A 15475-nucleotide genomic window follows, 5' to 3' on the forward strand; every position below is an offset into this window, starting at 1 on the left:
AACCCTAGTTCATTGATCAAGTGAAAAGGAGAACTAACCAAACACATGATTAATATCAAATCAAAGATTACTAGATGTTAAACATAAGTCAAATTCAAGTTACAACCTAACAACACATACTTAAGAGTTCAGATTCGGAAATGATAATAAAATCAACCACACATATCTAGGTTGGACTACAAATCAAACAAGTTTAAACTTCAAATTGACTTACAAAAAGAAATTAAAGTGTTTTCCAAGTGTTGATCTACTTGTAAAGGCTCTGAAAATCGTCTCTTCTCCTCCCAAAATCCGACCTAACCCCCATCAAAACTGATTGTCCCCATTATAAGAAGACAAAACCACTTTAAAAACTGCCGAGACGTTTACACGGCCCGTGTAAACCAAAGGGCTCCATTTACATGGCCGTGTAAACAAGAAAAGTAGAATGCTTAATTCTTCCAGGTCTTTGAAGTAGAATGTCCTTGCATATACGTTTACACGGCCCGTGTAAATTATAGGTATACATTTACACGGCCGTGTAAACTCCTGTGAAGCCAAATTCTTCATTTCTTCTCTTCAAAGCTCCAAAACTTCTACAACTTTGTCTCCAACTCTTGATAACTTCCTCCAACAAGATCCAACCTTCATAAGTCCCTGAAATATCCTAAAAGCATGTGAATGGAATTGCATCATGAAAAATCCCAAAAATATACAAAATGCATGAGTTTAAACCTAAATGTAATGCACTTTTATGAACTAAAACTATAAAAATGAATGCATGAAATGCACCTAACAAATCTCCCCAAGCTTGAACCTTTCTCGTCCTCAAGAAAGAACAAGGAATTTAAACCGGAGAAGATAAAATAAAATAGAAGAAAAGAAATTAAAGTTAAAACTATTTGAAACTTAATGAATGAAATTAAAAACAAACATGAAAAGATCCAATCCAATTACCCTGTTTTGTACCATAGTTGAGAATGTACCTGTCATGCCTTGAGTTAACTTGGCTTTAATCTCAAAATATTATATGATAATAGAGATAAGACTATAGCCACTCCCTAGTACAACTCAACAGAATCAAAGATCACAACACTTATTCCTTTTCAATATCATCAAATCAATTTTTTGGAACAAATTATGGTCTTACTCTCGTGAAATTATATGTGACAAAACATGCTCAACCATCTTTGTTTCATAAAATATAACAATGTCCGATTCCAGCTATTTGTTGGTTAGCAACAATCTTTTTCTGAAAAATATTTTCTAAAAATTCCCTAATATTTATCCAGATTGGTTACAAACTTCAAACCACTTACACCAGTTGAAGTAATTAACATTCAGTCCAATGTCATAAATTCAAATCCAAGTCCAAGGGAATCTTTTGACAGCCAAGTATTTTTCCTAAACACAATATCTAATTAAACTATAAACACAACTATATACAAACTTCCTAATTACATTTTTTTTTACAAATAAAGCTCATGGCTTTCTTTGAAATCCGTGTAACGGGCTTCCAACCAACACATCCAAATCAAATGACCTTAGTGTGCTAGATTTGAAGAGATCCCTCGGGTTTACTTGCCCGAACCTCAAAGGCCACAGATTAGCTCTATTTGCTATTATTAAGTTCATGACTTTCTATGGAACCCGTGTAGCGAACTTTCAACCAATCAATCCCAAACAATTTAGCTTTAGGTGATTAAGTGTAGAACACCCCTCAGAGTTTACTTGTTCGAATCCCAAAGGTCACAGATTAACTTAATAATAGTTTTTTTTTTGATATTATTATTATTATTTAAATACAAATAACTAAGCTAACACATAACACTTAATTTATTATTTATTCGGCCGATTTCTTTATATTTTTGTCCTTGACTTTTTTTTTTGTTATGGGACATCTCACTGTCTATTACCGTGAGGACTTCTAAGACATTTTTCGGGGGACTAAATGTCAACATGCAAAAACCCGTAAGTATAGTTGAAAGCTATGTCCTCAAGCAGGGTATATAAAAGGGAATAAGTAGAAAGGACTTTTAAGAGCACTGGAAGGCGGGACATTGAGATTTTGCATTCTTTTTATGAACTTTTGAATTTGGCATCTTAAGTTCAATTGAGCATTACTACTCATAAGACCGGTCATATGTCCCAAAGAATCGACTCATACCTGCTGTTATGCTCCAGTGTTGACAATCTTCTCATTTTCTGCTTTGCACAAGTAGCTTCGGGAGATGTGCTCGTGTGATTAACTTGCTTTTAGATTTTTCAATAAAAAGAGCAAGCCAATTTCAAGGCACATGACTCATTTACCTGCTCAACTGTTTTGAAAAGATTCGGTTGCTTGGGATTGGATCGATTTTTTTTTATGCAAAAATTTAGATGCAAAGGAAATAATAAAAATTAGAACTGAAAGAAATTTTTTTTTTTTTATGACAAAGAAAAATAATGCAATGCAATGCAATATGTACAAAATTTACATGCAACGGGATAATGCATGGATGGATGCCCCTCCCCAAGCTTAAAATAAGCATCGTCCTCGATGCTTGGAGAGAGGCATAGCTGTCCTATTGAGGACCGGGCGGTTGAGATGGAGGGAACTGTGAAGGATAATCTGCAGGATAGTAGGGCGGCCATTGGGGTTGAGATGTTGATGGTGGCTGCGGCTGTGTGGGGAGGACAAGAACTCTATGGATATCGCTCAGCAGGTGATGAATGTCGCGGTTGTGCTGCTCTTGAGCGACCCATCTTTGATCCTGCTCAGCCCAACACAACTCTTGTTGGGCCCAATGCTCTTCTTGCAAGTTACGGTAGTCTTGAAAATCAGAAGTGATTTCAGCGACACCCGTATAAATTTCTCCGATTTCCTGCTGTATACTTGTGTAACGGTGGTTCAGACGTGCAAACTCACCCATATAAAGATTGTGTTCAGAAGAAGAATTGGGGCGAGATGAAATAGAGGCACCAGCAGTAGGAGCAGGAGGAGGAGAGGGTGGAGGACTATGATCTACTGTAACACCTAAATTGGATTTGAGCTTCCAAGTGGTTGATGGAATGTCATTGGCTAAATTGAGTATCTTCTTGTTTCTGTCGTCGATGCGTAGATACTCTTTCCCATCTACTGTCCAATGAACATCCCCAGTGGGAAGGCGATGGAAAAGATGCATTGTTTCCATAACATCAATGGATAGACGAGTACGACCCATGACTATGTTTGTTGGGTTGTTGGGTAAATGGAGGCCAAGATGCTCAGCAATAACAGAAATCATGCCTCCACAATGTAACTGCCCACCATGGCTCGTAGCATTTCTGAGCATTTTTTGAATAACCCAACAACCAAAATGAGGGACTTCAGCAGGCTTATGAATCATACACCACAAGACTTCTAGCTCTTTCTTATTAGCCTTGCTAATCTCTTCTTGAGGGAATAAGAGAGAAGCAATGATCCGGTGGGCGACTTTCAAGACCGGATGGATAATGCTAGAAGCTTTGGCTGTTCCTGACTGATAATCATACTCACAAGAAATGCTTCTCCAAAAATTTGTATAGTTTTGCTTAAAATGATATTTTTTCTGCCCTTTGCTGTGTATACATCTATTTTTGCTTTGGGAGCACCAATCATATCACAGAGAATGTCAGCATGAACTTGATGGGTTTGATTGAGCAAACGGAAAGTCAGTAGATGAGTTTGATAGTCAAAGGTAATGGAAGATAAAAGTTCCAACATCGGTGTTTGGTAACTAACTGCATGAAGATTCAAAAGACCCTCCCATCCTATGTTTTTAAAGAGCTTGTGGACACCCTTATAGATATGCAAATCTTTGAGGGCTTGGATATCCACAAATTTTTGAGCACCCATGGTTCTTGTAACAAGATTTGCATACAATATCTCTTGTCTATTGGTCTCAAAAATTAGACCAAATTCATAAGGGTTGTCCATGGGTTGTGGGTCTTGTTCATCTTATGAAGTTCCAATTCTAGATCTTTTACCCCGAGAAGCCATTACCCAAATGAATCAACAAAGAGTTGCACACAATTAAGACAATAGAAGCACAAGAACTAGCAAGTCTCACCAAAAAAATCACCCAAAAAAAATGAGGTTCTATCTAAATGCACAAAGTAAGAGTGTGGAACAATTATACCAATTTGTGCTTGATAATGGTGGTAATATGATATCGAATGCTTCCCCAAGCTATCCCCAAGCTTATCCTACAAGAAATTTCAAGCATTAGGTCGAAATTTTGAGGTTCAAAAATTCTAGGGTTTTGCTCAAAAACCCCAAAATCGGCCATGAGAGGTTGAAATAGATGTGAAAGATAAAGAAGATGAAGAAAAGAGAAGAATTTCATACCTTGGAGCTTGATTTTTTATGCAAAATTGAGGAAGATTGAGTATTTGGAAGGTTTTTTTTTCGAAGGGGGCAGTAGGAAGAGAGGAAATCGCAGGTATTGAGTGAAGAATGAGTTAGAAAAATCGAGATTTGACCTTAAAATCGTTTAGCCCTGTTTTTGCGTTTACACGGCCCGTGTAAATCAAATGAGAGAATTTACACGGCCGTGTAAATGCCTGAATCAAAAATACCGTGTTTAATCGTTTACACGGCCCGTGGAAATGGAAAGCATAAGTTTACACGCCCGTGTAAACCTCTGAAAAGGCCAAAAAATTTGATTTTTTTCACGTTTTGAAATTGCAACCTGCTAAACCTCTATTGCCCGAAAAATGATTTTTAACCCTTTTTTTTAGCATGAAAAACAACTTGGAAGTTTGAAAATAAAGAAAATACAATGAAAATATACGAAATGACAAAAATACCCCCGGGTTGTCTCCCGGTTAGCCGCCCCTTTTTAATGTCGTTGGCTCGACTTGGACCCCAACTATTTGTGCTTCAGTCTCGATACGTGGGACTCTCTAACATATCATAACTCCTCACATGCTTCTTGTCATCAATAAACTCTAAAATCTCCAACACTTCATTATCCATATCAAACTTCTTTGCAAGCTCTTTGGCTTTGTCCCTGTCTAGTTTTCGTGACAAAACTAACTCCAGAAATTCATTGTTAGACAAGTTCAAACCCTTTTTTGTTGAGGGATGGATCAAATTGACAAAATTAACAGATTGAACATCAAAAGGAGTCTTTTTTGCTTCATGCACATTGAAGTTGATAACTTCACCATCAAATTCCATACTCAAGGTTCCATTGTAGACATCGATTTTTGTTTTAGAAGTTTTAAGAAAAGGTCTACCCAAAAGAATGGAACTTGAACTTGGAGAGTCATCGTCTCCCATATCTAAGACATAAAAATCACCCGGGAAGACAAATCCATCAACTTGCACTAACACGTCCTCTAATACTCCCTTTGGGTGTACCAAAGACCGATCAACAAGTTGGATGATCACACCGGTTTTGCTCAATGTTCCTACACCAATTGATTTGAAAAGAGAATATGGTAGGACATTTACAGATGCACCTAGATCAAGCATAGCTCGGGGTACATAAAGATTTCCCAACTTGCAAGGCACGGTAAAGACACCAGGATCCTTGCACTTTGGGGGCATCCTCTTTTGCAAAACCGCGGATATATGCTCCCCAACCGTTACGACTTGATTTCCTTTTAATTTCTTTTTAGATACACAAAGATCCTTAAGGAACCTTGCGTATCTAGGTACCTGCTTGATGACCTCGAGGAGTGGAATGTTGATTTGAACTCTCTTGAACATTTGCATGATGTCATTCTCCTCCCGTTCTTTCTTCGTGCTCTTTAATCTTTCAGGAAATGGAGCAGGTGTGACTTTGGACTCGGCGATGAAAGGCTTCTTTTCGCTTGTTTTCTCTTCCTCCTTTTCTTCTTTGGTTGCCTCCTCAACCACTATTTCATCTTCTTTTTGATCAACCGAAAATTTTGGACCATCATAGCTTTTCCCGCCTCTCAATGTGATGGCACACACATTGTGCTTTGGGTTTGCTTCAGTTTGGGCATGCAACTTTCCTTGAGATTTTAGTTTGCTTACGGAAATAGCAAGCTGTGAAACTTGTTTATCTAAGTTCTTTATGCTTGCTCTTGTATCTTGTTGGAAAGCTTGTGTACTAGTTGCCAAACTTTTTACTATGTCCTCTAAAGACATACTTGATGAATCCGCTTGTTGAGGAGGGTGTTGTGGTTGCCTTGGCTGAAAGTTTTGTGGTGGAAAAGGTGGTCTTTGTTGGTATTGATGTGGTTGACTTGGTTGATAGTTCCCTTGTTGATTTCCTCCCCAACCTTGATTGTTGTTCCATCTTTGATCACCTACTGGCTGCTCATATCCCCTTTGACTAGACCTAAAAAAACCTCCCATGGTTTTTGCTTCTTCATAATCTTCCTCTTGAAGTTGAGGGCACATGTCGGTTGGATGCCCCACTTGAGTACAAATACCACATGGACGGGGTGTGGGTTGTACACCTTTGTCTTTGGCTAGCATCATAACCGCTTTTGTAAGTTCGGACAATTGAGCTTCAATTTGAGGAGTTTGGACCTCCTTTACACCTCGGGGTGCATCCATGTACCATTCTTCTTCTTGGACTGTATGCTTGGATTCTTCTGCCATGTTCTTGATAAGAACTCTAATTTCTGTTGGAGTCTTATCAGCTATAGATCCACCACTTGATGCATTAAGTAATCTCCTATCCCAAGATGACATTCCTTCACAAAAATACTGCAACAATTGATATTTGGTAATCCCATGTTGTGGACATTTTGAGCACAATTTCTTGAACCGTTCCTAATAAGTATGCAAGGCTTCTCTCTTTTGTTGCTTGATTCCAATTATCTCTCTGCGTAAAGCTGAAGCTCTCATTTCGGGAAAATATTTATCCAGAAACATCCTTGCAAGTTCATTCCATGTTGTGACTGACCCCGGTGGTAAGTCATACAACCACTCCTTGGCTGAATCTTGTAAAGCAAAGGGAAATGCCCTTAACTTGATTTGATCTTCTGTGACTTCATGTGGCTTCATACCCACACAAACAACATGAAATTCCTTAAGGAATTTATGTGGGTCTTCATTCTCAAGACCACGGAATGAGGGTAACAAATGGATGAGTCCAGACTTGAGTTCAAAGTTTATTGCTGCAGGGTAATTTATGCACAAAGGTTGTTGGGTGACATCTTGAGTGGCCCATTGTCTAAAGGTTTGTTCAGGTGGTGGATGTGGAGGATTTTGATTTCCTCCATGGTTGTCTGCCATGGTAGGAGTAGGTGGAGATGGTGGGGTGATACTTTTGGATGTTGGAGATGATGTAGTTGATGGATTTGATGAAGAAGCTCTGGATTGTTGTTGTTTCTTTAAAAGTCTGGCTTGCTTCCTTCTCTGTTTAGCAGATTTTTATATCTCCAAATCAACTGGTAATGGTGTACCTGTGCGAAAAGATCTTGGCATAAACAATTAGTACTACCGTATCCCCGGCAACGGCGCCAATTTGTTTGGTTGTCAAACCAACAAATGATGGGATAAAATAATATTAATATAACTCAAATCACTGCTATTTCTAATACTAAAGATAGTATAGAGTAAGCAGGGTTGGTCCACAGAGATACGGGACTTTTTATCTTGCCATATTTTCACACATAATACAAGTAATATTAAAATGGGGGTTTGTATTTAAACTTCATAAATAAGAAAGATTGAAAACAAACGTAGTAAAAGAAGTACATTTCCGATTCTGACTCTTATGTATGTATTATGTTGAAAGATATAATATGATTACAACTCATGTTCAATCTAGGTTGGTAAGTTGGATATTAATAAACTCTAATATCCAAATTAGCAAAAGTATTTTATTCAAAATAAGCTCTTTAAATAAAACTTCATTTAATTGATTCAACCCAAATAAGCTCTTGCATTAAATCATTAAATGACATTAAGTTCTTGCACTAATTACCAACAATGTTTAACATTCCTCTTAAGCTTGGGAATATAAACATTTAATCTTTGATTGCACTAATTTTGATCTAATTACAACCAAGTAAGTGAGTGTTACTAACATCAAATCATAAAACATATACGAATTTCATGATTTGATTAACTAGATTGAATAGAACCCTAGTTCATTGATCAAGTGAAAAGGAGAACTAACCAAACACACGATTAAGATCAAATCAAAGATTACTAGATGTTAAACATAAGTCAAATTCAAGTTACAACCTAACAACACATACTTAAGAGTTCAGATTCAGAAATGATAATAAAATCAACCACACATATCTAGGTTGGACTACAAATCAAACAAGTTTAAACTTCAAATTGACTTACAAAAAGAAATTAAAGTGTTTTCCAAGTGTTGATCTACTTGTAAAGGCTCTGAAAATCGTCTCTTCTCCTCCCAAAATCCGACCTAACCCCCATCAAAACTGATTGTCCCCATTATAAGAAGACAAAACCACTTTAAAAAGTGCCGAGACGTTTACACGGCCCGTGTAAACCAAAGGGCTCCATTTACACGGCCGTGTAAACAAGAAAAGTAGAATGCTTAATTCTTCCAGGTCTTTGAAGTAGAATGTCCTTGCATATACGTTTACACGGCCCGTGTAAATTATAGGTATACATTTACACGGTCGTGTAAACTCCTGTGAAGCCAAATTCTTCATTTCTTCTCTTCAAAGCTCCAAAACTTCTACAACTTTGTCTCCAACTCTTGATAACTTCCTCCAACAAGATCCAACCTTCATAAGTCCCTGAAATATCCTAAAAGCGTGTGAATGGAATTGCATCATGAAAAATCCCGAAAATATACAAAATGCATGAGTTTAAACCTAAATGTAATGCACTTTTATGAACTAAAACTATAAAAATGAATGCATGAAATGCACCTAACAGCCAAGAATCTAAATCCCAAGGGCAAGAAGGAAATGTCAGCCAACAAGCCCAATCCAGGAGATGCTCCTGTGACGCCAAGGCCGGTTAGGTCAAAGTCATCTCGGCAGCCGACTTCAAGTTCCAAATCAAGTACCGAGGCACCCATCGGATCGAAAAAGAAATGGGTTAAACCCAACTACAAATGGGTACCAAAGGTTCAATCTCCCAAATCAACTAACGAATCTAATATTTCTACATCTTCTGTTTGTGATAAGCAGGACATGCCATGGGAGAGAGTACCGTGCAAGGATGACAAAGGTCGACCCAGTTTCAAAATGGACTGGGTTCCAAGGACCAACTGATCCCACTCTGTGCTAGAGCATCTATGGAGGCATATCATCAGACTTCGTTTTTTTGGTAGTGGCTGCTCCTGGCATATGATAGGGGACATCTCTCAAATATACAACACTCATAACTTTGTTCGAGAGTTTGTGTCCTTTGCGGGAAAGGAAAGAAGGGAAGAAAAGAAGGGATGACATGGGGTTAGTGCTTAATGACATGAAGAATTTTCGGATCTGTTCTGAGATTATGCGTGTTGTTCTCAGACCTTCTGGATGCAAATTCAATCGGTGACTTACGGTTTGAGTTTTCTTCTCTATACTCCTGAGTTTTTCTTAAGCTGATTCGCTTTAAAGACTAATTTTTGTTTTAGGATAGTTTAAATTTGCGCATTTATTTTCGTTTCTCTCCTATGCACAAATTTAGGGGGAGAAATAAAAACAAACAAAAAATTATAAAATTATAAAAATAAAAAAAAATCCAAAAACATTAGAAAATCAGAAAATCAAAAAAGTTATGTTGGTTATGAAATGTGCTTGAGGGAGATGTTTGGGAAATGAAATCAGCAAGCGATAACGGGCAATCTGAATCGGCGTAACGTACCTAAGTTGAACCGTCTACGCTCTGTACTCGATGTGCTGGTAGGCACGAAAGATTTTAAATGGACTTGATTAGGAAAAGTTGAACCTAATGAATTTTAAGGACTTGACAAACCTTGACCTAGTTAGATCCGTTTAACCTGATGTCACGACGTTCGGATAGGTTGAGCAGGGAGATATACATGGGAATCTACTCGTCACATTAATTGAACCCGTACTTGGAACCGTGGCTTAACTTTTCCTCGATGTGCGGATTCTGTCCTTAATTCCGGTTGGATGGGGCGACTGGTAAATTTCGATAAATTAGGTATGTAGAATATCATTTTCTTTCTTTCCATCTGTTAGCCATATGTTGTCTCCTTTTCGCGATGTCTAATCCGACCTGGTACACAGCATATGCAACTCTATTCCTCTGCAGGCTATATATGTGAAATACTTCTTATCTGTTAGCCATATGTTGTCTCCTTTGCGCGACTTCTAATCCGACCTGGTACACAGCATATGTAACCTTCTTCTTCTCAACCCCTCTGAAGTAGTTAGTAATAGAATTCTGAATCTATCCTCTCTCTGAATGGTTGTCTGCTCACCCGGTGTAAGGAGTACTCTAGAAGTTCTTGATGGCTGGGGCATATCAGGAAGCGGGAAACACATTCCAGTACACTTAAAATTGAACACATACAGATTGTCTGTAGATCGTGCTGCTCAATTTAGGTGGACAACAATATCCCTGGTCGTCGTCAGATGAATGGTCCTTAAGATATAGTATCTAAGAAATTAGGATCAGATATAATTTTTTAGGAACTTAAGTTCACCTTGTCTTGTAACAAATAGTATGTCCTAAATTTGTCACAATTTTTCGTGTTTAAGTGGACAACAATACCGACGATCGACCAGACAAAGACGTGAAGATAGAAGGTACCGACAAGTGGATTAAGGCTGACTAAAAACTTTGATCCCAAATCACTCTTAAAGTTAGATATCATTTTATTTTTGTTAAATTGGTTCATAGTTTCTTCTAATTTAAATATTAAGGGAGAATTAAAAATTAAAAAAAAATCAAAAAAATTAAAAATCCAAAAATAGTGTTATTTCTGTTTTATTTCTTGTTAAAAAAAATCAAAAATCCAAAAATAGTGTTATTTCTGTTTTAATTTGTGTGCTAAGTTTTCTTTTAGTTTTGTTTTGTCTTGAAAAGTGATTTCAGGTATAGATAAGACTCATGGAGTTTGTGTAGAAGATTTCTGAGCCAAAGCCTCGTCCGTGAGCATCGAAGAATTCGCATTCGAAGGAGCAAGAAATGAAGACTATTCTTTCAACATTCAATCCTTCAACCCTAGAAGCAAGGTGAAGCTGAAATTGAAGATTATGTGACGGATTGCATTGAAGCCTCCTCAATCAGTTTGCTGCTATCTTTGTACCTGATGAAGTGATCTAGAAGTTCAGTTCTCTCTGATGTTCTCTCTGAAGATTCTCAAGCTGAAAGCGCCATCTTTCAAGAATCAGTACAAGAAGTCTCTTCACCCAATGTGCGTTCAGAGTCAAATCTTGTAGAAAAGTTCAAGTGCTCAAGATGAAGTCATTCATTGAAGATTCATCAAGTACATCTTGAAGTTGTGAAGAATTTGAAGATAAATGATGATGCCAAGCTTCCAATGAAGATTAACAAGAAAAGCCAGCTACCTTTTAGGGGGAGCTTGTTGGGTCAATTAAGAAAAGAAAGTTATAAACCAAGGGGGAGATTGTTGGGTCAAAATATGGTTTATACTTTGCTTTTCTGGGCAATTATATTTTTCTATAATATTTCTGGAGTTTACGGTCATGTTTACGGTTGAGTTTACGGCCGTAAACACCTTACGACCGTAAACCCATTTACGGCCCATGTTACCCGGCCCATGTTCTCCAAGTATAAATATAGGTGTTAGGGTGAGGAGTAGAGATTGATGAACAGGAAGAGAGTTTACGGTCTATAGAGAAAGGAGCGTTTGTGTGTGTGAATCTTGTATCTGCAACTTTAATTCATATTATCAATACATTCAAGATTCATATTATTCTTCTTCTCCTTCTCTTCTATTTGATCTGACATCATCCATTTGATTGGGATTCCGCACCATCAAACGGATCTGATTGATACACAAGCAGATTAGGGACTTACATACGACAACACATTCTAAATAGAATCATATTTATTTATAATAATGTTGATATGTTCCATCCAATACTATACTTCCAACTGCCCACAAGTGACCAATCATTGGCGAACCTTAGTTTGTCCTTGGCAGTTGTTTAATAAATTTCAGTCATATCCGGTTCTAGTCCTTTTTCCCTCTTAATGCCCTAGACATTTGGAAAATCAGAACGATCGAATATTACAGCAATGAAAATGTGATACTTTACCAGTCTCTTTTCATAATAGTGCCATATATAAAATTCCCTTATGTTGAATCTTTTCAACATAATGTTTATATATGTCCTTTGACTAAATTTGATTAAAATTTCTCGATCCAAGCTTTTAGATTTTGAAATAAAGTATAATATTCTCTCCCTTAATTATAGTAAAACAACCTTTCAACCCCTGCAACTTTGCAAAGTGAAACTTTTGTTTTCTATAATTAATATTGCTAACTTGCAACACTTAAAATAATAATCATGCTCCCACTAACATAATAATTATATCCATACTAGCATAACATTTATGCTCCCACTAGCTTTGACATGAATTCATAAAGCAGTTAGACTTCTAGAAATCAATACTTATTGACTTCCAAAGTTCATATTTCTAATACGATATGCTTCAATAAGCCTTTATCTAAGCTTCTCAAAGTCATACACTTTTCCTTAGATAGCTCATATATGTGTCTAAACTAATTCAGAACTTATAGTAATAAGTCCTAAATGTTTAAACTAATTTCCATTTCTCACAATTCAAACTATGAAGAGGGATGTCGTAATCATAATCGAATTTGAGAATGCAATTTACACAACAACTAACTCCTTAAAATCTTCCTAATGAAAGCGTTTCCTCATAATCATTTTCATGAAATGGAGAGGAGCCTTATCACTTAGATTTTATGGTGTATGTGTTCCTATCCATGTGAGTTTGTCATAACCATGATCATAAGACAAGGTTTAAGACAAATCCAAACTTACATGGACTGAACTTGTTCAATCTTAATTTCTTGCCTCGTGGCAGCATGAGCGCCCACCATTACTTCCAAGTTGTTAAGAAACTCACCTATATAGATCAATGAACTTTCATTAATCAAGGTGTTTTGCCTTTATGCATTGAAATGAGAACACATAGAACTCACATGCATAGTTAACTCAACTGGAATGGCACAGAAAACAAGAATATATCAACTAGTGATTAATCAATTCTTGAAGTTTTTCAAGATCATTAAGACTCCCACTGACCTCTAGACATAGAAGATTCCCTTGTCAAGAAACATTTATTGACAAACAAATACTCAAGAGTTAGTGCGGATTCTTATCAAGATAACACTTTACACAATCAGTCCTAGTTGGTCTTTGTCTTATCCAATACATCACAACTTACCAATTTCAAACGTGCAAGAGTAAGAAACTTTTCTACTCCACATTTGATGAGTGTCATAAATCTTCTTAAGATGTGTCACTCAAGTCACAATCTTGGAGTTCAACTCTAAGACTCGATTTTGGAACGAAGTATGATTCACCTTTTTTATTTAACCATTTCAACAATTTCCGATTCCTCTTCTTAGCCATACTAGTGCACTAAGGTGTCCTTAGAGGATCAATTGTGACACGGTTTCATAATCACTAAGTTAATCATAAAAACACGATACTTAAGTACTCTCCCATCTTTTCAGATTGGAGAAGCTTTTATCTTTCTGCCTAATTGATTTTTCTTATTCGTTCTGCTATTCATTGAAACTTTTCCAATGATTCAAAATCATACTTAATCTTTTAAGCATAACCACATTTACTAAACTTTTATAAAATTATGAAGAATAGTCTTATTGTTCTTTTTGGTGGATCTGACCAGTGCACAACATTGTCTACTAGATCCTTTAGTCCTTCACTTGACTCTGATGCTTGTGAGAACAAGGAATTAGTCTTAATTTTCCAAAGTACCAAGATTTCCATACATCACATGAATCAAATCATATGATTCCAAGCTTCTGTCCAATTGAACCTTAGGCGATGAGAATCTTTCCTTACTTAGAAAATTATGACACTACCATAAATAACATAACTAAGAATCACATCCACTATTATTGCTTATAACAGAAACATACAAACATCAATTTTCACAAATAACATTGCAAGGAGATATAAATAAGACAAAATCAAATTTTATTTTATTTATAAAAGGTGCAGAAAAACTTGTCCTTACAATGCAAATTCAAATGAAAACTATGCTATTACATATTCCTAAGCAATCTATCCTAACTCTAAAGTAAATAGCTTAAAAATCCGATCTTCGAACCATGCGATCGAAATCCATTTCTTCGTGATCAGACTCAGCTTACTTCTTTCTTTAAGTTTCTTTTCCTTTCTTTGATCCTACAAAACATCAAAATGCAATCTTATCACATCATGTAGTAAGAATCTACAAAAAGAAACTTACTAGAGTTAGATAGTGTATTTTACCTGAAGCAGATTCATACATCTTGAATCTCCCATCCTCTTGATCCTTCAGGTATGTACGACAGCTTCACAATCAATGCCCCTTCTCTTGGCAGTAGAAACAAGTGGACTTCTTTGGAATAGCACATGGACAATCTTAGACTTAGCCTTTCTCTTGCGTAGAGAAAACTTTTCTGGACTTCCAATGTTGCCATCATCAATGTCCATAGAAGTTTGGGAGGTTGACTCACAAGACACATTTTCTAGACCAGTGCGCCAAATCATTTCTAATTCAGCAACAATAAGCAAATAAGTCAAATTAATGAGGGTCACATCGTGATCCATCATATAGTACTCTCTAATGAACTCACTATATGAGTCGGGAAGTGATTGAAGAACCCAGTCAACAACCAACTTCCTCGGGAAAACAACACCCATCATTTCCAACTTGTCAATGTATGACTTCATCTCCAAGACGTGTGCATACACAAACTTCCCATCTTCATGTCTTTTTTCCAATAGGGCTTGAGTGATCTTGAACTTTTCAAGCCTTCGAACACCTGGGTCAGGGAGAATAATAGGAGGAGGTGGAGGAAGTGAAGCATGATTTCCCTTTCCACAATCCAATCGTGGAACATCATCTTCATGTGGAAAACTTTTTCCAAAGGATTTGGGAAGACCATAGTTGTTAGATTTTGACATCTACAAAACGGGAGAAAAATTCAAGTTAGTTAATAAGAATCCTTGATATAGCACCAAATGAAATATCAAGGCTGGGATCCAACACAATATTCTACAACTTGGAAGAGGGATGTCGTAATCCAGCTGTAGAATATTTGAAGGTAGGTAAATGACGATCTACCAATTTCCACCATGAAAAACGAAAATGAAAATTAGGTTTTAAATGAATTGAAACTCCTAGATCTTTTGAGATTCATTGAACTTTTCAATGGCATGTTTAATCTCGATTATGCCCTTCAAGTTTGTGACTGGGATGCCGAGGATCACAAACAAGGTGTGGATAACCATGCAAATTTTCTTGGTGCTCTCGAAGATGTCTATCACCTAATCAATGTGCCGGTTAACCACACACGCTCCATTGATCTATGATAATCAACGAGCTACC

At 36.8% G+C, this 15475-nt stretch overlaps 1 protein-coding gene across 1 annotated transcript; it reads right to left on the reverse strand.

Moving 5' to 3' along the window:
* Window positions 1-4861: 4861 nt before the first annotated feature.
* Window positions 4862-6652, reverse strand: LOC145050750 (uncharacterized). Its single transcript, XM_078998949.1, has one exon. The coding sequence runs from the start codon at window positions 6650-6652 to the stop codon at window positions 4862-4864; it is 1791 nt and encodes a 596-aa protein (XP_078855075.1).
* Between the last annotated feature and the right edge of the window lie 8823 nt (window positions 6653-15475).

This window comes from Lactuca serriola, chromosome 5 (genome assembly GCF_051521515.1).
Source record: "Lactuca serriola cultivar US96UC23 chromosome 5, Lser_US96UC23_V15, whole genome shotgun sequence".
Classification (NCBI taxonomy): Eukaryota; Viridiplantae; Streptophyta; class Magnoliopsida; order Asterales; family Asteraceae; genus Lactuca; species Lactuca serriola.

Coding starts and splice junctions, on each gene's coding strand:
- LOC145050750 (XM_078998949.1), bottom strand. CDS start 6,652: ATGTCATCTTGGGATAGGAGATTACTTAATGCATCAAGTGGTGGATCT.